At 34.1% G+C, this 23,261-nt stretch overlaps 1 protein-coding gene across 3 annotated transcripts; it reads left to right on the top strand.

Moving 5' to 3' along the window:
• The first annotated feature begins 886 nt into the window (after nt 1–886).
• Nucleotides 887–22,869, top strand: LOC144349689 (adhesion G protein-coupled receptor G6-like). 3 transcript variants are annotated; one of them, XM_078008208.2, is made up of 20 exons: nt 887–1,006; nt 7,251–7,353; nt 9,585–9,875; nt 10,242–10,313; nt 11,609–12,096; nt 13,048–13,127; nt 14,475–14,800; nt 15,300–15,409; nt 15,599–15,833; nt 16,028–16,178; nt 17,755–17,901; nt 18,129–18,314; nt 18,986–19,031; nt 19,241–19,347; nt 19,823–19,950; nt 20,059–20,333; nt 20,530–20,599; nt 20,995–21,380; nt 21,832–21,876; nt 22,071–22,869. In XM_078008208.2, the coding sequence occupies exons 3-20, from the start codon at nt 9,619–9,621 to the stop codon at nt 22,121–22,123; spliced, it is 3,162 nt and encodes a 1,053-aa protein (XP_077864334.2). In that variant the 5' UTR covers nt 887–1,006; nt 7,251–7,353; nt 9,585–9,618; the 3' UTR covers nt 22,124–22,869. The 3 variants fall into 3 exon arrangements, with proteins under 3 accessions (XP_077864334.2, XP_085361784.1, XP_085361783.1); XM_085505657.1 differs by having other exon boundaries at nt 931–948; XM_085505658.1 differs by lacking the exon at nt 18,129–18,314.
• The last annotated feature ends 392 nt before the right edge of the window (nt 22,870–23,261 follow it).

The following is a 23,261-nucleotide window of genomic DNA, read 5'->3' as shown; positions in this document are numbered from 1 at the left end:
ATAAATAAATAAATACAATAAATACAACAATAAAACAATAAATAAATAAATAAATAAATAAATAAATAAATAAATAAATAAATAAATAAATAAATAAATAAATAAATAAATAAATAAATAAATAATATGACGTTATGAAATGTCCGTGAAAAAAACATTAACTCAGTTTAGGATGTAGTAGATGTTTACAGGAAGTAAAATTCACACTAAGTATTTTCATAGAAGAATTATTTTAATACCTGACTGTGTGATTTATTAATTATATAAAATACATGGAAAAGTGCAATCATCGCAACAATGTGGGTTGTTAATTTTGACCAATATTTAAAGCAAATTTCTTTTATTAAAGAGCTCTGAAATTGTCATAGAATAATTAAATATACTTTTAGATTCTATAAAATATGAAAGTCTACTCAGTCGTTCATTTGAGAGCTCGTCACAAGACACTCCTGTCAGTGCGGATATAATATAACTCGCTACATTAAGTCGGATTGAGTTGAAATGTATATTTAAGAATGGCTTGTCATTATTACATCCATAGCGTTTCCCTTCAATTTTAAATTCAGATGTGTAAATCTGATAAACCTTTTATAAAGAACGTTTTGCTGTATACATTAGTGTGTAGCCTTATAAATATTTTCGTGGTGTCTTGATTGTCAGTCTACTTAAATTACCAAATAAACAGCCTCTTAAGTTACGTATTCATTATATTCTACCTTGTTTCTACACTTGCGTTACCACTACACAAACGCAAAAGTGGCTGTTGCGTTGTCGACGTTGTTTATGTGGCAAACAATAAGGTGATTGAAAGGGGGTTGGGTTCTACCCTGTTCTAATTCAAATGAGATGACGTCATGAAGGATATAGACCTCGAACTGTTTCACGCTTTACCTCATAGTCCCATAGCTGTGTATATGCGGACCGCAAACAGTCGCGTAATCTACTCAAGTGAGTGAATACAACTATCATATTTCTTGTTGATCGTTACATTTTCTTGTCTGGATGTGTAAGTATTCATTTCATTCTATTAAGCCATATATGCTTTCCTAATAAATATGAATTGACCGGGGAATTGATATACCAATGTCTCAGGGTCGTTAGGCATCTTTTTATTTATCCAATTGTGTCGCTCAATTATTGATCTAAGTCAATCGGGGATAATTGTTGGAGCTTTGTTGTACTAAAATAACGTTTCAATGACGCAGTGAATTTATTTCGTTTTACTTCCTCGTGGTTTGCTGTCATGTTGTTGTTGTGGGTGTATGACACAGACATTCCAGTCTAAGTTGTAATGGCATTCAAGGTGCCACAATAAAACAACCTGACCTACTGACCTTTGTAGCTATTATTAGACTGTCAAACAGGCATTGAAAGTAACTTCTTATATCATTTACATATATGGGAACGTCATTGTTATACACGTGGAAAACAATAATGAATTTGAAAATTGTCTGTGATTTCCCTTACACTACATTGCTTTCATAAAACGGTTTACAAAATTTACGGTTTATAAACATAAAATATTCATAGATTTTAAAAACTGTCGTTGACCAATCAGAACCATCGCCGTGACATCGCCGTGTTTGCTGAGGCTTATCAACCATAATCTGATTGGCTGTACGGCACGTCGTGGAACATCGCGCATATACGTATTTCAATGCTCAGTACCTCGAATAAAAAACGCACGCATCTTTGGAACGTTTTCTCTGGGTTCGCGCATTTCATCATGGGAAAAGGTCGACACAGTCGGCTCATGCACACAACTCAGCCGAAGAACTGATCGACGTTTTTCCGAGTGTGTTTTATCAAGTATCAGTTTGTAAGAGGTTGTCCAAAATATGTTGAAATATTTGGGTTCAAAGTTTAAAAGTATAATTATATTATAATTATAATTTAGATAGAGTTCTACTCGGTTTAGTCGCTGAAAAAACATGAAATAAAAATAATCTCACCATAGTATTAAGGAATAATAAAAGTCGCATTTTAAGTGGACAGAAAAAATAAATGGAAATGAAACAATAACTGAACCAACGCAGGAAAAATAGAATGCTTGATAAAAATATATTTTCCCGGAAAAATAGCAGTTTATATGAGCAAATAGTTCCTATTTCAGATTTTCGGCCTAAGGAGGGTGGTAAGAGTTGTATTTCTAACATTACTGGTATGTTTTGAGGTTTAGTATATTCTCCAACCAGTATTCCAAACATTTTGATGAGTTGATGTATTCCAGTGACGTGTAAAAATATACAACATAAGTTTGAATAGAGATGACAAATTTAACGTCAAAAAGACGTTGAATACTACATTTCTATAATTTTATTAGGTGAAAATACACAATACACAGAATGACAGGCATGACCCTACTTCTATCAGCGCAAAACATCGTTCACTATGCGTGGTTTGTACTGTAGAACACAAAACGTGTCGACCCCGGAAGTTTGAAAGTCAACGAACAGATTTGGATTTGAATGAAACGTTCGGAAAACATGTATGCTATAAATTAGATAAAAAATATGCAAATGAATATTCTAAAAGCACTTTACTGGCGATATTACCACTGGATACCGCAGTACAGTTTATTACCATCTAGTCTTGTTACCTTCCCATTGTTTCAAAAAGTGGCAATAACTATGATTTTGAACAATTTTTTTTTAAAAATGAACAAATCTTAATGAAATATTGTTTTAGACAAATTGCATAGGCAAATGTAACACTACCTACACAAGGCCAATATGAAATATGATGTTAAAACTAAGGGTCGAGCAGTCACCATTTCATCGATTTTGGCCATGTGATGAAAACTGTAGAAAATAATGACTTGTGACACACACTGTATCATCATCATCAATAAGAGGCTGTCAGAGGCAGACTTTGCCTCTCAAGATTACGACATATTTTGGTTGTCTTCTTGTACCATAGTCCTTGAAGTTTACTTGACAAAACTGGATTTCAATAGAGGATGCCCTCTGGGAATCTGGACACAACCCCACGACAGCAATCTTTTTTCATTTGCAAGTGATTTAACATAGAATATTGGTACATGTATATAGCATATAGACTATGCTTTCAGTGTCCCCATTTTGACAGTGGTCGTTACAAATTAGCACCAATGACACAGGAGATGTGTTAGGCCAGACTTTTATTATCCCTTGTTTCGCGAACCCACCGAATGAACAGGAGCCGAAAATGAAATAAAAATAAAATTGTATTTCAGCATAATTTCTCGCGCCCGCCGACTTGTGAGTGCAAAAAATTGCTAATAGAATTATATTATTTTTTTTTCCGCCCACCACCTAACAAATCCAAGTTGCATTTTCATGGGAGTATCATGATCAAAGTACCGAAGTCTTGCGCAGATCTATAGTTTATGCGCGTTGGTTGACAGTGAATCTCGGGCATTGACCTCTTTGCGTGCTGCTTGAGACTACTAGGCGAACATGGCGGCGACGTGGTTTGTGATGACACGCCGTGAAACTCTGTCGTCAAAAACCAAGAAATCCCTCATTAATGCTGAAATTTGTGCCACAATTGGCGACATTGCCAACCAGGTTATACATGAAATAAAATTTTATTTCATTTCTTCTCTTCGATCAATGATCTCACTTATAGTTCTTTGAGAATCACACAAATCTAATGGAAAAAAAATAATTTTATTATTTTTTCCGCCCTCCTCAAAAAAATTTACTTATAAAAACTCGAGAAAGAAGAAATAACAAAATCTGGCCTTATTAATAATACAAATCAGTAAAAAAAGGTTGATAGTTACAGATATTGCCGCTTTAATATTTTTGTATGATTCTATATTTTGTTGTAGATTTGCATAATGATTAGTGGATTTTCGGCTTTTCCACTTATATCTCAAGTATTAATCATCGCATTTCAATGAAACTTGTTAGATACATGTCATAGGACACTGCACAGACCTGATAGTTTTTTAGTAATATCAGTAAATATCACCTAATTTGCATAATTAGTTAATTTTCAGCTTTTCCACTGATAACTCAAATAATATTCATCGCATTTCAATGAAATGTAGAAACCTTGTTCGTTTTGTGTTAAAATCTGTTCAAATTAATTCCTTAATTAGCATAATAATTCATTATTTTATTACCTGATTTGCATAATTAGATTTCAGCTTTTTCATCCATATCAGTACAAGTAATTTTTAATGTGTTTCCAATACTCTCAGCACACAGTTCTTTCTAAGCTTTCTTGTATTCTAGACTTGACAGAAACATTTCATTGATAAGTGTGCTGTTAGTCTGTGATTCACTATTTTATTGTGCTTGCCAACATATTTGCAAGTTATTTTGCATTAACTTGATCTTTGAATATACCGGTAATTTAACAATTTGTTTAATAAGTAGAGAGGCAGTTGTTCATTGCTGCAGCGACCACCCCCCTCAAAATTACTGATTTTTTTGTATTTTTACACACATTCATGTGCGAATACATTGTAGGTTGTCACACTTTGACATCACTTGTTTACATTTTTGCCAACCAGCATGCAATTGTCTGATAAACAAATGTCGCTCACTAATCTCACACATGCTGTGACAAACTTTGATCGTAAGTTGTCTTATTACCAGAAACACACAAATGTAAATTTAATAACAGCAGTCGTATTGCTATTATTACCTTGCCCATATCATTAAAGATGGAAAGATATATTAAGGGGAAAATGTGTGTCGTTGTTAATAATTGTTAATGTGTGCACAATAACTTTACTAATTCTATTCCAAACTTTATCAAACTCAGTCGCCTAATTCATCAATATAAAATTTTCCCTTAGTTGACCTGTGTAAAAAATATCATGCGAAAATTGAGAAAATCTGATAACATGTTTTGACTGATGTTTCTATTTGACTGATCATTGGTGATACACATTCAAAGGTCACTGATCCCAGTGGCAATATGCATTGTTGTATGTGTACAATGAAGTAAATCATTTATCTTGTAATAATATTATTGGTAATTAACATGTAAAATCTGGAAAATTGGGGGGGGGTGGCCTTATACTCGAGGACTACCTCAGAAAAGATAATTTTTTGGTGGGTTTAAAATTGTAACCTCTTCCCAACCTTGAAAAATCATCAAAATTATTTTTTCGTTCACAGCGCCGGTCTCGGAGAAATTGTATGTTACTTTTTACAATGAAGAAACAAATATGTTCATAAAAATACACATTTTATTACAATACGGTTTACATACAGTCTGAATTTACGGTGCAAAAATGGATAGGGTCTGTGGGAAAACTGTCGAAGGCAAGATATTTATCATTATCTTCGTTGTCGAATGTTTTTGATTGCTCGCAAACTCTCGATACAAAGCAATTTCCGCCATGGTGTTTTTCAACATGATTTGACCTGAACAACTTCCTTTGAACTAACAGGTCATGTCTTTCGTTAACCAATCAAAATGCTGTGTCGTACAGACGAAGTTTTCCGATTATTCCGATTTTTTTCAATGCAATGCGGAAGTCAATTACCGCGATGTTAAAATGCGATCTGATTTCGACAAAAAAGTGATTTTTTTCCCTAAAGCTGTTGACTCGCAATTTTCGAAAAGTAAACTGATGGTGGAGGAAGTATTTAAACGTTTCACGGTTGCCAACAAGTTGTGTCAAAGAATAGTTTGCTCGTTCACATCCCAGTCACGAACGGGTCTCTGTAAGCTACCAGAGTATCCTGTGGTTAGAGCGCCACCAGTGGCAGTAATCTATTATTAGTGCGGTTCGTGTATTGCGAGAATCTCGTGTTTTGCGAGAACCACAATTTTTACTTTACCTGTTGTGCACTGAAATCTACGACAAAATTACTCTACTAGATTTCCCAGCGTGGTAAGTTTAGTTACATAAACAACCAATTATAATACTGGTTACGTAACGAATCTTGTGATTGGTTCTGAACAGGCCACGCCTCCAACTGTGCCGTGCGTTCGGGTCAACCGTTAATTATTCATAATTGGAGTAAATTTATGTAGTTTTCTTGATTTATTCTGCAGATTTAGATAACATATAGGAAAGGCTTTGGCGAAATTTGAATGAGCAACTAATATTCTTCAACTTGGTATTTTTTATAAATTTTATTTTTCATTCTGTTCGTCTGCTTTTACAGTTCAAAAAAATATGTGCTTGCTGGAGCCTTCATCCCTTGTTTATTTCTTACACTAGATACCAGCTGATACCCCCCCCCCCGCGCCCGCTCTTAGGGACTGCGTACAAGTTGATCATAGTTCCTGGGCTCCCTGTGCATTTGAACGCAGATCGCCGCTAATCAAGCGAATAGCGCCACCTGTGTTGACACAATGATTACACATGGTTGAAGTTACGCGCGTAGTGGAAGCCTGTCGCGAAGCCGTGGAAACAGCCCCAGGACGCAGCCTCAAGATTAGTTGAACCAATGAGATCGTCATCCCTTCTTGTTCCTGCCACGTCAAGTCACCCAGAAACTAATACCAACACATCGAGCGTAGATGACAGTGTCGCTGGTCATCGTGACCGTGATTGTGATCGTGGTCCAAACATTCAATCGAGATATCAACAACGGTGCATTCACAGCATCACAATATGCTTCCATCACTCCCACTATTTCACTCTTGTCCACACCGTCAGCCATTGTTTTTCAATGTAACACGTGATTGATAGGGCTTAATTAAATAATTGAAAGATATTGAATTAATGGTGAAATAATTGAAAGATATTGAAATAATTCTATTTTGGTGGTGATCTCACCCCTTATCTTTATGCGGTTACGTTTAAATGAACACATTTTCAAAACAGCTATTGTCGTTTTATTGTAATGTGTAGGTGCAGCGATATTATTTGCATTGGACTTGCACCCGTGTGTATTTATGTTATCTTCAAATCGACCATTTACAGTGAGGTCATTTATGAATCTCCATAATTTGGATTGAATTTGTTTAAATATCTGTTATACATGTTAAGATTCAGCGTTACATCACGTGGACACGTATCTAACATCTATGGGCGAGTCTCAATAACCGACATATGTGTACTACTGACCGAGTTATTCCATGTATCACAGACTTATTTCTCACCGATCACCTATGTGGGTTAGATCATCCGTTCCGTTACCCACGCTATGAGTACACACGTTAATACAATAGTGGTGAAATCGAGGCAGTGAAAGGAATCGGTGGGGTTGAATATATTTGCAATTTAAATGAGATGACATGGGGATACAATTGGACTGGTAAACGCAGTCTAACCTGTCGTATATCTTTTGTAGCCACGCTGGACCTTAAACGGATACACAAAACTACACAAAATCCGAATGAGTGAATACAACTAAACTATTACTCGTTGACTGCCGTATTTTCTAGCCAAGCTATGTAAGTATGTCCTTTTTCAAACAACGCTATTTTGATATGTCAACAGACAGACATAGCACTTCATTTTGTACCTATTTTATTTGTTGCGATTATGTTGCCGAAACTATTCGCAACATGAATATTTTTTAATTGGTTGTTGTTCAGAGCTGTGTTGAATATCAAGGTAGATCCCATATTGAGGAAGCAGTGTATTTATCATTTGTTACTTCCTCATGGCGTGCTGTTATTGTGGGCATATGGCATAGTCGTTTCAACCTAACACGTAATGGTATTCAGGGTGATACCATAAAATACCTGACCTGTTGACACGCTGACTATTATTAAATCTGTAAGCAAGCCTTGGAAGTAAGCTCGTATATCACGATTCCCCGGTGGGACCATTGTTGAGTATTTTTACCCACATTACATGAACAAGCGACTACAAAAACCATGGAAATAACACAAATCATAACATACTGTAATTAATTAAGGTTGGAGAATAGTGAATGTTCTATGTTGAGCTTCGTCCATTTTCATTGAATGACGCTTGTAAATAAAGTAGACTTTTTCAACAATGATTGTATGATCAAAACATCTCTGTTACATGGCATAAACCATGGTTAGCTATAAATCATGATATGTGAACATTGTGACTGATCATTGCCGCTCAATAAAAATATCCACATTACATTTGTCAATAGTTTGTTCATTTACTTACAATGTAAAAACTAATATCTAAATTGATAATTAAACTCATACTAATACTCTGAACATTTATCACATTCTATCATTTTATTGTAAGTATTTTTGTGATATTTTTCAAAGGTTAATTTGTTTACGCCAAGCATCTGTCAAAATCTAGGCACATACGTAATATGGTGTTATATAATGCAAATGTCGGTACCATAGATGCTACATTTAACTGTGATTTTTTACATAGCGAGAGTACGTAGTCTGGCGTTTAGGTATATGCAAATTAACTAGGTAACATATTGTGTGTTAGAAATATGATACCTTATTTGTAAAACATACTAGTAGTCTGCTACCAACAAGGTTTTGTAGTTTGAATAACACAAACAATTACAGCATATATTTAATATTTCGAATGATTTAATTTTTGATTGAGTACTTGACGTTTTTTTTCTCTGTGAAATAATTAAGCATTTATGATTTCTGTTGTTTCCGTGGTAAAAGTGGAATTAGCATTTGTCTGTTCTGTATAGTAATATCTGAATTTTGCATTTTTGTCTAGTCTGTATTGTGATATTTTTAACATTATTAATACAAGTTATGAATTAATTTGAGAAAATATATCCAGGTCAATTTGACAGATTAAATTTATTTCAGAGATTTCAATATATTGAAGAGTCAAAGTTGTTAATCTTTTGATCAATATAAATTTTTTTTTTTTATATTCCAATGGAAATTCCCTGGGGTGTTTGTGAGGACTAACAAGCCAATATATGTTTTTACTCCCTTGGAAAAATCAGCTACTATTTCAGCACTGTGATCAAGCAGAGACTTTTCGAAGGCACTAGTCATGGTGTACTGTTTTGTGACAGTTGAAAGTTTACAGTCAGTCATTAATTGGGAGTCTTTCAAAAAAAATTAAGGATTCTTGGTATCTCATATCTGCGTTAATAATTAAATTATAAGTCCAACAGCGTTCTTTCCTAATGACTGTGCTGAACTGTGAAAATCACTGACATCGATTTTATCCGGGTGGTCCTAGCTAATCTTAGGTTTCACAATTCAGTTTATGTTCCCAATACTTCATGTTCGGAATTTTAGGTCACCCAAATAAGAGTGAGTAGCTAAAAAATGACTTTCATATGCCATCTGTTTTGAACTAAGAACGGCATACACCAAGAATCTACGGCCAAATGCTTCTATTGAAGTGACCTTTCTGAGGTCAATCCTGTTTTAATGTGGTGGCTAGACCTTATCATTGGGCTCACTGGGTTGGGAAGCCAGTTATTAATACAGAAGCTTGTAAGCCATATATATAGGTCTAACTTTGTTGCAGTAGTCATACTAAAGATCATCAGCATTACCTTCCTATTATCACACTGTCATTTATTATCTGTATATCAGGAAAATGAAAGCATTCGATTAACATACCCCTTACTTTTAATACACATACATAAATATAAATGCAATGTAATAAAACAGATGCACAATTTTGTATGTATTTTAGAATACGGTCTGCATACATATCAAAGTGTTAACCATTTACTTAAATTTGTTCACAGCTGCATTACGGAAAACAGGGGAAGAGAAATCGAAATGATTCGTCTACATCTAATTGTTATTATATCATTTATACACACATTTACAATCACTGAAGGTATCTGTCATAATACACCGACCAACCAAGATGAATCACATCATCGCAGTAGCATTGCTGAGGGAATATTTCCCACACAGCAACATGTACCTAAGTGTACTTGTAATGTATCAAAACCATATGAACTACACGTGAATTGTAGCGGTCAAGAATTAAGGAAATTTCCTTCTAATATACCTATTGATACTACCATATTGTAAGTCTTTTAGATTATTTAACACTTTAATTAGGTAGTATATCCACATTGATAACTGGTCATCGGAAATTGCTTCCTGGTGCAAGAATAACAAATATTCCCATTCTACTCCGTTATATCAAAAGAATAGTTCTTTACCGTATTAACAGTGTATGCATCTATTGTCAGTTTCGATACTACCGCACGATTTGTAATCATCATTTGATTGGCTGAACATATTTTGTACAATCAACGAACTGTTGGGCGGTAGACGGGTATTCACACTAAATACCCGAATATGACATTTAAATTAAGTATTTCCAGTTCAGTAAAGACAAACAATGTTAAATTTATTTTACTTATTGTTTGTTTGTTTGTTTTTTTCAGAGATTTGGTAAATAATAATATAACAGGGATAAACTTTACTGATATTTTTCGGCTGAAAAATCTAACGGAGCTGTAAGTATAAATATAGAATTAAAGCTGTAAGTCTTACAATATGACAAGTGCTTAATGTATTTGATACTTACACGCCATATTTCAGATTACTTTTGTTAGTACATATGTCAAAACTGAAACGACAGCGTCAGATTGCGGAGATATACCAGAGGTGTGTGCGATGGAGTACTTTAGATTTTTTTTAATCCTAGATGGAGGCCATGTGAGAATCATAAATCTTTTTCTCGGAAATTTATGAACTTGTATATGCATGCTACAATCAATGCTGATAGTGTTTCTGAGATTGCGTAAAAAACATTTATGCTATTTTTTGGTAATTTAGTTACCGATAATGGGCAATAAGTTGTGCAACATGCTACACTTTTTATCGGCGATATTGGTGTTGCAATAAATTGTTCAGATTTATCAACAAATTTAAAGCTGACGAAGTGGTGGTGAACGTAAACATATGAATAGAATAATTAAGAAAATGAATGAACAATCAGAAATGAAATCAAATTAAAATTGTATGTCGCCCCAAATCAAATTACACAAGTATGTCGTCCCTGTGTGATTAAATAAACTTGATATATAGATGGCCTTGGATGCGTAGTCCTGGTTATTTTCTGGTCCCAATCTGTGCATATTAAAACCTGAAATGCGTATTAATTAGCCATTTTTTAACTTTTCCACCAATCTTTCAACCACTCATAAGATTTCAATGAAACTTGGTGCATAAATACTATGGGATAATACATATTATCCTGTTTAGTTTAGGGTTAAATATATGTTGTGCTTACTAGTTACTATTACTTGCATAAATTAATTTATACTTGGTCCAAAATATTTTATGGTAGTAATCATCAAATTTCAATAATCCACAGATCTGACTACTTCTGGGTTGAGATTCTTGCATATTAATTACCCACTTTGTATAATTGAGTTCATGCGATCTCAATAAAGTGCATAACTGAGTGCAGCCGGTGAAGTCTTTCTATATGATATGGCTAACATACAAGTACATGTATGGCCGTGTAATCTGATGGCTGTTGAAGTCTGTGCAATATGCTCTCGGTGATACATTGAAAATATCGGATAGAAGGTGTAATTAACATGTCAGATGATCATATATAGTCATAACGAAGGCATAATGCACTAGATGACTATATATATTCATGTGATCTCAATAACACGAATAACTGTAATGTAGTAAGTACTGTTGCAGATATGGACATGCAACTAGTGCTATACTTGTTTTGTCGGACAAGATATATCCGTCTGTATGTAGACGTAGACTTGTTTTATTGTTATTGCAGACTCTTAGCCGGTAACCCACTGACGTGCGACTGTGAGCTTAGATGGTTGTACTTGGCACTCACAACTCGAATTGCGTATTTTGAGAAATTGAATATAACTGGCGCTGAATGTATGAAACAAAGAAACGGGAACGAGAATGGAAATGGAAACGGAAATATAGACGAACATGGAAACGGGAACGAGAATGGAAATGGAAACGGAAATATAGACGAACATGGAAACGGGAATGAAAAGGAAAACGGAGATGGAAACGTGAATGAAAACGATAACGGACATGGTAACGAAAATGAAAACGAAAACGGAAATGGAAACGAGAATGAAAACGAAAACGAAAATATAGATAACAATGGAAATGGAAAAGAAAACGGAAACGAAAATAGAAATGGTAACGGAAATGTAAACGGAAACCAAAATAGGAATGATAATGGAAACAAAAACAATGCCATGCCGATACAGAACTTCGAGATTAAAGATTTTACTTGCAATGGTGAGTGTATAATAGTACTTTATTATGAGTGAGTTATGCTTATGCAATGGGAAAATTAGGAATGCTAATATCACTTTTTTGTTTGTGATGCCTTTTCATACTATGATTTTATACTACTACGAAGTATGCTCGATGACATATGATGAAATCCCAGTTGTATATGGTATTGGTGCGCAGTGTGTGGTACTTACATAGCAACTTACAATTTAGCAAATTGTAAGTGTCAACATACATTACGAACATTATATATACAAAAGTCAAAAATCGTCGTTCAAGCTATACAAATAACAAAACATCACTCATGTAAGTAGCCATTCATGTAACAAGAGTTACACCCCTTTCACCCTTCCCTCGATGGACATGATTCCAAGTTCCAAATCAAAACCTCATTATAGGTCATTTAACGATGAAAAATACAATAACTTTTTAGACTAAACCATGACCACGATATTTGCATGAGTTTTTATTCGTGGTTTGCACGCGGGATATCTTATTTATAAGAATTACTTTTATGTCCGACGTTTTGGTATGAAATTTGTAAAAAAAAAACGATTGTTTTGGCTTTGAAAAAAGTCTCGTTCCGATAACACGATTTATAAGAAGTGTTCTATTCCGAGCTGAAAATCACACACAATCATGATGATCTAATCAAATAATCATGATGAAACACTTACCAAATGGCAAAGTAATAGAAAAATATTCAAATAATAGTGCTCGAGAAAATGTGAAATAATGATTAAATAATGTGACAATTATAGCGAAATAAGCAAATTAATGTGACAATAATTATTCACCGAATCATTGCCAAAAAGGCCAAAATAATGTGATAATTGTCGAATAACGGAATTTCAAAATAAACTAAAAATAATTACAAAACATTGTAAAAGCATCAGGAACAGAACATTTTGTCGGTGATTTCATCTCATATATTTGCATATTTTTCATTAATAGGTCCTTCGAAAATGTGTTACACGTGCAAAAATCAACATAAATTTGGAGAATGCTCTATCAATACCGAAGATTGTGCAATGGTATAGAACAATTTGTCTGCGTATTTTTGTTAAGTTGTGTTATGCTATATAATGTTATGTTTGTCCATGTTACGTCATGTCGCGCTCTGTCGTCTGATTTCATAATGTGACCTTTAGTATCTGGCATATTGAAGCTAACTACACTGAACGGATACCAGGCGTAGGATCTGATCTCTTGATATTCCCGGTCTCATCTTTATTCTGATAGTTTGCTATATAGCTAGATAATTCATATAAGCTATTAACATGGTGTCGAGTGTATAACATATTAAACATTTTTACATAGGTTGCCTATCGATGTGGCAACTCAGCGTTGCTCTTATAAACAAGATAATCTAGGAAGTGTAAGAATTCATCTGTTAAGATAAACATGCTTACAAAAATACACTGATTGAAACAACTCGGAGTATAACCTTAATTCAACCGAATTATTAATCTTCCGTAACAAAGAATTCCATAGTGTTTTGGTATTTTCTTTTTGTAAAAGCGACAAATACAAACTTTGCAAAATGCCATGACATATCTGCAGTTGTGTAGTTGTTGAAATGTAAGTTATGTTCATGCCACCTGGTTACCAAACATAAAAAAGCAATGCCATGAAACATCCTGGCAAAATTGTCAAGCTTTATATTGGTTTACATGGTGAGAACATTTGTTCATATTTTCAATATTTTTTTTGTCGGTGATATGAAATGAAAACGTTATTGTTGATATGATAATATCATAATATTGTAATGCATTCCTCAGAAGAGGAAATTTAGAATTTGACTGCTATTTAAAAAAAGAAAATCATAAAATCATTGTTCTACAATGTTTGTCTTGAACTATGCTTGCTGTATAGACACTTGTAAGACTAAACCACGTTCAATCGTTCATAATTTCAGAGTAAACTGTCTGCCTAAAACATAATTATGCTATATCATCGAGGTAAAACAAACATTATATTGATCATAACACAGATCATCGTTGCAATAATTCGAACCAGAATAATTCCTGGGAAACTCATTTATATTATTTATTTACGGGTAATCGAGACCCCGTCATTTGGTGGAAATCACCACCCATTGAAAGAAATTGGCAGGAAACCTATCATTTGAAGTTGTTTAAACATATTTTGCAGTAGAAATCGTGGTAAAAAGAGTTGTCATTGTCACATATCATTTCTAAAAATGTCACAAAAAAATCCCTGAACAATAGAACATGTAGAAAAGGACCCCTCGCTCATTTCGAAACCTAATTTAAAGACCACTATGGTCCCCGTTAGTAGTTTACTACTAGTAACCTCAGCATATACCCTACGATTGTGGTTGTAACTTGTTGTGTGTTTTACTTTTTAATTTTAAACAGGGAAAAAGATGCTTCACTCGCATCAGTTGGATTGGTAATCAGTACAGCGTTAGTAAAGGATGTACAGATATGCCTACAACACAATGTGATGATTGCAAGAGTAGTGATGATCTGTTTTTACCAAGGAACTGTACCTATGTATGTGGATCATCACACTGTAATGCATTTCTACCATCAGAATTTATACAATGGAATATGTGTCCTCACAGTATAACTTGTTATGACAATGTTGATATTCAGTGGAGGCCTACACCAGCTGGCGAAGAGGCTGAAGTGAAATGTCCATTCGTATCGCCCAGGACTGGGTTAATGGTCACAAGAAAATGGTGAGAATATTACATTGATTGTGCTGTGTTGTGCTGTGAACATTTTCGATGACAACATAATGTACGAGTTGTTTATTAGGCCATGTACGCGTGTATCTACATTTTTACCTCCCTCATACCAGTAGATAACCATCATGTAAATTGAAAATCACACATTGTAATCAACGTAGTGTTTCAGTTGTGTTTCTTGTGTAAAGTTATTGGAAGACTTCAATGTCACTTGTCTGACGGAGTCCATGTCTATTTAATTATGACTACCTGTATAACCAGTTTGTTTGGATGGCTGTGCACACGACAGGACGTACAATTACATAATTGCATTGTGGACATATAATGCCAATAAATTAAATAATCAATCAGTTTCTGTTGGCATAATATCTTGGAACCTTTTAGCAGTAGTTTTTACCTACGCAGAGCTATTAATATAAATAGCGCAAAATACAATATCGGTATTACATAACTCGGGACCATTATTTGCATCTAGTCATATTTTTTCTAGCGATAGTGATGGAATATGGGAACAACCAGATACTAGTCTATGTACCGGTGTTACCATAACCCCTGCTACACATCAATTGGATAATCTAGCCAAAACAACAACTAATGCACGTAAGTCACAGTGTCTCGATTAGTACTTTTACCTGTTATGTGTTTTTTGTTATTTATTTGCGGAATATTTTTTTCCTACACTTAAAAAATTATGTGTATTATTTGAAATATTCAGTTTGGGCTACATCTCAGATTCGCTGTAAATAATTTATGTATTTAATCTTATCTTTAATCTTACTATCTTGACAGAAAATGCTCCTGGGATTGCCAAAAAATTATCCAACCTAACGTCCGCCGCCGAGTACTTTGCTGCAGTAGATGTGTATTTAACGGTAGATGTTATTGACAATTTACTAAACGCTAATTACACTAACACGACAAGTATTGAAGTTGCCAACAATGTACTTAAAAGCGTTGATAATTTATTTAACGTTGAACGGGATGTGCTGGTTGCAAGTCAAAAGAATGGGCAAACCGCATCAAGGTAAGTTAACTACTGTAACAACAAATGTGAAATAAAAAAAACATCAAATGTTCATTGTGTAATTTTATACGTTGAAAACTTTTTTATCCCAATGTGATGAAGGACATGCTTCAATATGCTGTCGTTTTCGGTTATTATTGTGCAACTATTCTATTGTGTTAGTGATAATCATCTGTCGAGTACACCTCTTTCAGATTGATCAAAATAATCGACCAATTAGCGATGGCTGTGGAAACACAAAATGAAACACGGGAAGTAGAAACAGATAATTTTGTGATATCTATAGTTAATCTAAACACCAGTGCCTATACCGGTATATCGTTCAGTGTATCAGATAATGATCAGGTCAGTAGATAACATTGTGATATATATAGTTAATCTAAACACCAGTGTCTATACCGGTATATCGTTCAGTGTATCAGATAATGATCAGGTCAGTAGATAACATTGTGATATATATAGTTAATCTAAACACCAGTGACTACATATACCGGTATATCGTTCAGTGTATCAGATAATAATCAGGTCAGTAGATACCATTGTGATATATATAGTTAATCTAAACACCAGTGACTATATATACCGGTATATCGTTCAGTGTATCAGATAATGATCAGGTCAGTAGATAACATTGTGATATATATAGTTAATCTAAACACCAGTGTCTATACTGGTATATCGTTCAGTGTATCAGATAATACTCAGGTCAGTAGATAACATTGTGATATATATAGTTAATCTAAACACCAGTGACTATATATACCGGTATATCGTTCAGTGTATCAGATAATGATCAGGTCAGTAGATAACATTGTGATATATATAGTTAATCTAAACACCAGTGACTATATATACCGGTATATCGTTCAGTGTATCAGATAACGATCAGGTCAGTAGATAACATTGTGATATATATAGTTAATCTAAACACCAGTGTCTATACCGGTATATCGTTCAGTGTATCAGATAATGATCAGGTCAGTAGATAACATTGTGATATATATATAGTTAATCTAAACACCAGTGACTATATATACCGGTATATCGTTCAGTGTATCAGATAATGATCAGGTCAGTAGATAACATTGTGATATATATAGTTAATCTAAACACCAGTGACTATACTGGTATATCGTTCAGTGTATCAGATACTGATCAGGTCAGTAGATAACATTGTGATATATATAGTTAGTCTAACCTCCAGTGTCTATACCGGTATATCGTTCAGTATTTCAGATAATAATCAGGTCAGTAGATAACATTGTGATATATATAGTTAATCTAAACACCAGTGTCTATACCGGTATATCGTTCAGTTTATCAGATAATAATCAGGTCAGTAAATAACATTGTGATATATATAGTTAATCTAAACACCAGTGTCTATACCGGTATATCGTTCAGTTTATCAGATAATAATCAGGTCAGTAGATAACATTGTGATATATATAGTTAATCTAAACACCAGTGTCTATACCGGTATATTGTTCAGTTTATCAGATAATAATCAGATCAGTTCAACTATATTCTACTCGCACTATGTATGGTGTATGGCGTAACTTATAGTGAAAATGATTTGAAATGATATGCCATAACAAACGTGACGTGACGTGGCATTGTGTAAATTGGAGTTACATGACGTGAAATGGCGTGGCTTTACTGTGCGTCGTGTTATATGACGTTATATACACGGTCTGATCTGTAAAATGTAGGGATGTGGCATGAAAACGACGCGACACCTTGCAGTGACGCGGAATAATGTACAAACACGTGACCTTACATCGCGTGACGAGACTTTAAGTAGCGTGACTTTAAATATGACGTGATGTGAAGTGACTTACATACTAACAATATTCAATAATGAATATATCGATGATAATTGTATATGTGTAAATTTATATCGTTACGTTTTGTCGTCTAGAATAACTTTGATAATGACTATAGTTCATCAGAGCTTAATACCAAATCATCGATTCAGCTGCCATCGTCTTTATTTGATGGACACAGATTTCAAGATGGATCGTCTAGAGCACAGTTTATATCATATAAATCAAATATATTTTTCAAGGTAAGGCAAGACAGTAGTGCAGGTCGAATTGTCTTCAACAAAATAAGAATTTCAGAATACACTACAATCAAACGTTGTTTTCGTGTTTTTGAATTGGTAGAATGATTGCATAATATATCCGTATACAATGTGTTCATAAAATACAAACATTTTATTGTCTCATTCAATAATGTGTACTTTCTCAAAACATCTACGTGAAAGAATTACGCCTGTCAACTTTATTATAGACTGTAGGCGCAGCGTTGTCTGACGATGTCAACCAGACATTGAATAATGTGACATCTGACTATGACATCAACAATGATACCATATATGGAGTACTGAATAGTGCAGTCATTGGAGCAAGCATTGGAGACCTAATCATCAGTGACTTAGGGGAGCCTATTAAAATCAACCTAACATGGCAAAGAGGAGTGGGTATTATCATGTGAAACATAATTAATAAACCCAATAAATATAGTAAATTATTGGCGGTTTTAGGATAGTTACCAGTAACATACATTGAATACTCTTTGGTTTAGTGCTGATTTGCATCTGATAAATATTCAGGAAATTCCATACGTCTTTTACCTTCATAGATGAAATAATACTAATGTGACGTCATACTGGCAATAACCTGACGTTATTTCATCTTGACTAATTATTAAGGGGGAAGCCTGCCCATAAATGCAAATACTCAGAATTTATTCATTTTGCATTAAAATGTTCTCTCGGGCAATCTTAAGTGATTGTCTTAAACATGGTTGTATTTTTGTGGATAGTGGCAATTTTTCCTTACCTTCATATTGTTGAGATTTCACCCTGAAATTGTAAGCTGGTGACATCGGCTGAAATTATAATATATCGTTAATAATAATAATAATCTGGATTTTTAAAAAGTGTGAAAAAATGCATTTTTTTTACATACCAAAGCAATGAAAATTGTTATGAAATTTATGACTGCGCGTGTTTATTGTAATCTTTAATGTTTTTATTGAGTATTATATGCAATTATCACTAATAAAATAGTTTCCAATCTACTACTAACCATTTAACCATGATATACTATGTGTAATTTGAAAATGTAATATTTGTTTTTATTCAGAATCTTGTCAATCCACAATGTGTGTATTGGGACTATTCTCTCAATGGTGAGTTTTACAATTAGTTGAGATTACATTGACAACACAGGTATGTGTTGATGACAAGTAAAGTATATGATATACCGTCTAAATTTATAGCAAAACTTATGTCAATGTTTTTAATCAAAGGTTGTTGTAATTCGCATAATGATATTGTTTGTCGAGGTTAAGTGCTCTCTTCACACACCCAACCAACGGTGTTTACATTGCTTTGATAGATGATGTTGGAGGGTGGTCTACAGATGGATGTAATGTATCAGGTCAAAGTTCAAATAATGTCACCACCTGTGAATGTGATCACCTGACTAACTTCGCATTACTTATGGTAAGTACACCATTAACAAGGCATCGTGACAGTTTTTAATTCCGCTAATTATTGTTCCTACAGTGGAACTATTGTATGTATATAGTATAAATAAATTCAATGCAGTGACTGATAGATAGGTACCCATTTCAAGATACAGAAATATATAGTACAGTACAGTTAATTGGATGAGTAGCTGAGTTGTTTAGTGCTGTAAACGCTGTACATCCGAGTTCCTTTATTTTTACCCCCCCCCCCCCCCCCGGTGCTAAATTTGAAACAGACCGCCCTCTTGGAAAGCACTAGACACTAACATTCCCAATGTTTATTTTTATGGGGTGTAATGTTTTCACAGGTAAATGTCAAACGTCTATATTAAATAAATGCTCCGTTGTAAGTATTCAGGTTATATTTTTTTAATTAAAGTCACCTAAAAATGTTATAGCACACATGGATAGTTGTTTTAATAAAAAAATAATAACTCTTTATTTTATAGGATGTTTATGGAACCGCATCTGAATTTGATGAAGGTCACCAGAAGGCGTTGTCTATCGTATCTTACATCGGATGTGGTATATCTCTGTTGTGTATGCTTCTGACTCTGATCACATTTCTCGCATTCAGGTTTGTATGTTACAAAAATGCATTGTATTATTCTCGTATTATTGCGTATGTGAATCGCACATTCATCCAAAGCAATTCCTTTATGGTAGTTTCATATTTCTTCTTTAGGCGCCTGAGAAAAGACAACCCAACCAAGATACTTATGAATTTGTGTTTTGCAATTTTCATGTCACTATTATTATTTTTGGCCGTTTCATTTTCTGTGGATTTTGCACCAATCATACCCGAGCTTTGTACTACCATGGCTGTATTGTTACACTATTTCTTATTGGCTGTTATGACATGGATGGCACTAGAAGCATTCAATATGTATCTATTATTGGTGAAAATATTCAAGACATATATCAGACACTTCATGATAAAGTTGGGTCTAATTGGATGGGGTGAGTCACACTTTTTAAATGACTTGATAGGTAGTCAAGATTTTTAAGATATACATATATGAGTCTCGTCCGTATAAATGATTAATTATTTTTCCACTCAATAATATCACCTATATCGGTTACGTAATAGATGTACTGTGACCGATTACACTGCATAAATGTACATATAACGAATGACCTATCCATATCATTACAGGTACTCCGGTGGTTATCGTTGCAATCACTCTTGTAATTGATATTGATAACTACGGTTACCATAACAACATGTAAGTAACATCAACTTAAATTACGTAAATTAAATACATGTATGTAATGTAGTATGCGAAAACATGAGTTGTACAGGTAACTTGAAATTTCTGTTAGAAACTTCTTTTTAGTGTTGTATTATCCCTATTGGCTTCCTCCAGAAGTAATCCTACGAATTACGCCTTTGTACGAGGAACAATTGTCACTTCTGTCTCAAGCAAGCAAGAGTTCACTACATACCATACACTTAGCCATAGAGGGCGGTATGCAGTACGTAATACTGTACAAAAGTAGTTCACCTTGAGCAAATAGTTTAGCTTAGTTTTTTTAGTGAGTGATTTACAGCCCCTCGTGCGACCTTTCAGTGGGTATATCATGTTATACTATATTATATTTATTTCATTTTTATTTTAAGATGTTGGCTATCCAGATACGCCTTCTTTGCTGCGTTCTTGGCTCCAGTCTGTCTAGTACTCATCTTCAATACAGTGATATATATCCTTGTTGTTCATCAAATATGCAGCCTTAATTCTAAAAATATGTCTACATCAGATCGATATGGCAAAGCAGCACAACTTCGTGGATCTGTCAGTTTATTTGTACTGCTTGGTATCACCTGGGCTTTGGCGATACTGGCAATCAGTGAGGCTGGTTTAATCGTCAATTATTTGTTTGCGATTGCCAATACTCTTCAAGGATTATTTATATTTATATTTTTCTGCGCTTTGAAGAAGGATGTCCAAAACCAGTGGAGGGACACGTTCTGTTCATCGTGTTGCCTTCGTGGTTCTGAAACTACAGGTAAAGCTGTTATGTTTTCCCTAATGTAATGACGTCAATTAAAACGCACACAGCTCAGCATTATCACAATATCACATGACTTGACCTGTCACGAAACTAATAAACATATTTTATTCCCCGAAGACCGTGACAGTGGTTGCCGTGATAATAAACGTCATGAATTTTAATGGAATCTAATAAAATTGTCAAATACCCAAACATCTTACTGAATTACAATAATTATGTGGTTGTAAACTTGATATTTGATTTCTTTGACTCGGGAATTCTTTATTTGGAATTGATTAATCCCCGGGAAAGTCATGTGTATAATAGTTCGTAATCCGGCATTGGAATGGCAGGGGAGCGTAAGATGTTACGCCGAGGTTGCCCGCTTTCGATTTATACTGTCTGACAACTGACATATAATTATCAAGTCTCCAGATTCTTAAACCTTGTCTCATTTATTTTTCAGATTCGCCCTCAACGTCTGCAAAAAAATATCTTCCTCATGGTGCAGGTAAAACTGATCTCAAATCAAGTGTGTCGTCCAACAAATAAACATCAGTTCTTGCATATCGCATGTAACTTATGGAGAAACAAAACTAAGTGTTTTATATCAGATATATATCGTTCATGTCTATTTGTATTTGTAACATATGATAAGCTATTCTGACATTATGTAATGGGTGCTTATGTTTGTTTGATTTGTAGAATACTTGCCGCAAAATCGTTGCTATGACAACACAGCATCAAGTCATTTGTGAAGATAAGATGATCGTATACCTTAAGAACATTTAATGGGTTTGATGAGGAAGAGTCGTTTTTACTTGTTAGTGTTTGTTCCAAGCGATTTCATAATTATTTGTACTTAAATATCAATGTCCATCTTATGATATTGTGATTTTTTATGATAGTAGGTTAGTCTGCGATGCATTGTGGGTAGCCATTATCGCTGTATAATTAGCGGAGATACATCCAGGTACTACTGGTATGACGTTTTCCAGGCGTGTTAATTTAAAAATTCCAGTTTGTTATTGTTACTCATATGAAACATTTGAAAACAAGCTTCATTTCATATAATAAAAAAAAACGTATTGACAACATAGGAGGTTAATGTAGGTTATACGGTGTTTAGTTGACAAATATTGACGACTGACCCAGGTTTCACTAAATTATTTACTTTCATATATGTTTATATTTTTTATAGTTCTTTATTCTGAATTGACAGTGCAAAAACGAAAAGCATCGTTGTTTTTTTTGAAGTATTAGTACGTACCCTTAATTCAAAAGACATGCGCAGTTACATAGCTCGTTATTTCATCAGTGACAATATTTGTGACTAAGTTTCTAGTGCATGATAAACTCTCCGTCCCGATGGTTTTGATTGACAATGTCAAAATGTCGGATATGTGTATTTATTGAGATGGAAGTGCACCGGTGAAACAAACAATTTATGTCTACCTACGTAATGTAATTCCGTACATGATATTAAACAGTTTAGTCCATTGTTTTTATTCAGATTCAGATTTATTTATTGTCCGAAATGCATATGGCTTCAAACTGGATCAGGCCTAACTAGACTGCTAATTTGTAATGGTATTTTTATATTTATACAACTATTATAATATGTGTAAATCCGATAAACCCTTTATAAAAGACGCCTCACTGTACATTTTAGTGTGTATCTAGATACTGTTATAGTACTTTGAATGTCAGTCTACGGTACCGAAGAAACGGCCTATGAAGTTACGTATGCATATATATTCCACCTTGTTTCCTCACTTGTGTTACCACTACACGACCGCAATACCTGTAGTTTTTAGACCTGATCGAACGTGCACAATAAACCGTCACAAAAGTGACGTCCTACACGACATCATTTTTCTAAATAACCTGGATAGA

The sequence above is a fragment of the Saccoglossus kowalevskii genome, chromosome 11, assembly GCF_978046115.1.
Source record: "Saccoglossus kowalevskii chromosome 11, keSacKowa6.1, whole genome shotgun sequence".
Taxonomy (NCBI): Eukaryota; Metazoa; Hemichordata; class Enteropneusta; family Harrimaniidae; genus Saccoglossus; species Saccoglossus kowalevskii.
This window is presented reverse-complemented; position numbering and strand designations above follow the sequence as displayed.

What these genes read in the sequence shown, in the direction of transcription:
- LOC144349689 (XM_078008208.2), top strand. Translation starts at nt 9,619, where the DNA reads ATGATTCGTCTACATCTAATTGTTATTATATCATTTATACACACATTT. An exon ending in AATGGGCAAACCGCATCAAG is followed by an intron (nt 15,834 to 16,027) that starts GTAAGTTAACTA and finishes CACCTCTTTCAG; the next exon opens with ATTGATCAAAATAATCGACC. An exon ending in ATATCTTCCTCATGGTGCAG is followed by an intron (nt 21,877 to 22,070) that starts GTAAAACTGATC and finishes TTTGATTTGTAG; the next exon opens with AATACTTGCCGCAAAATCGT.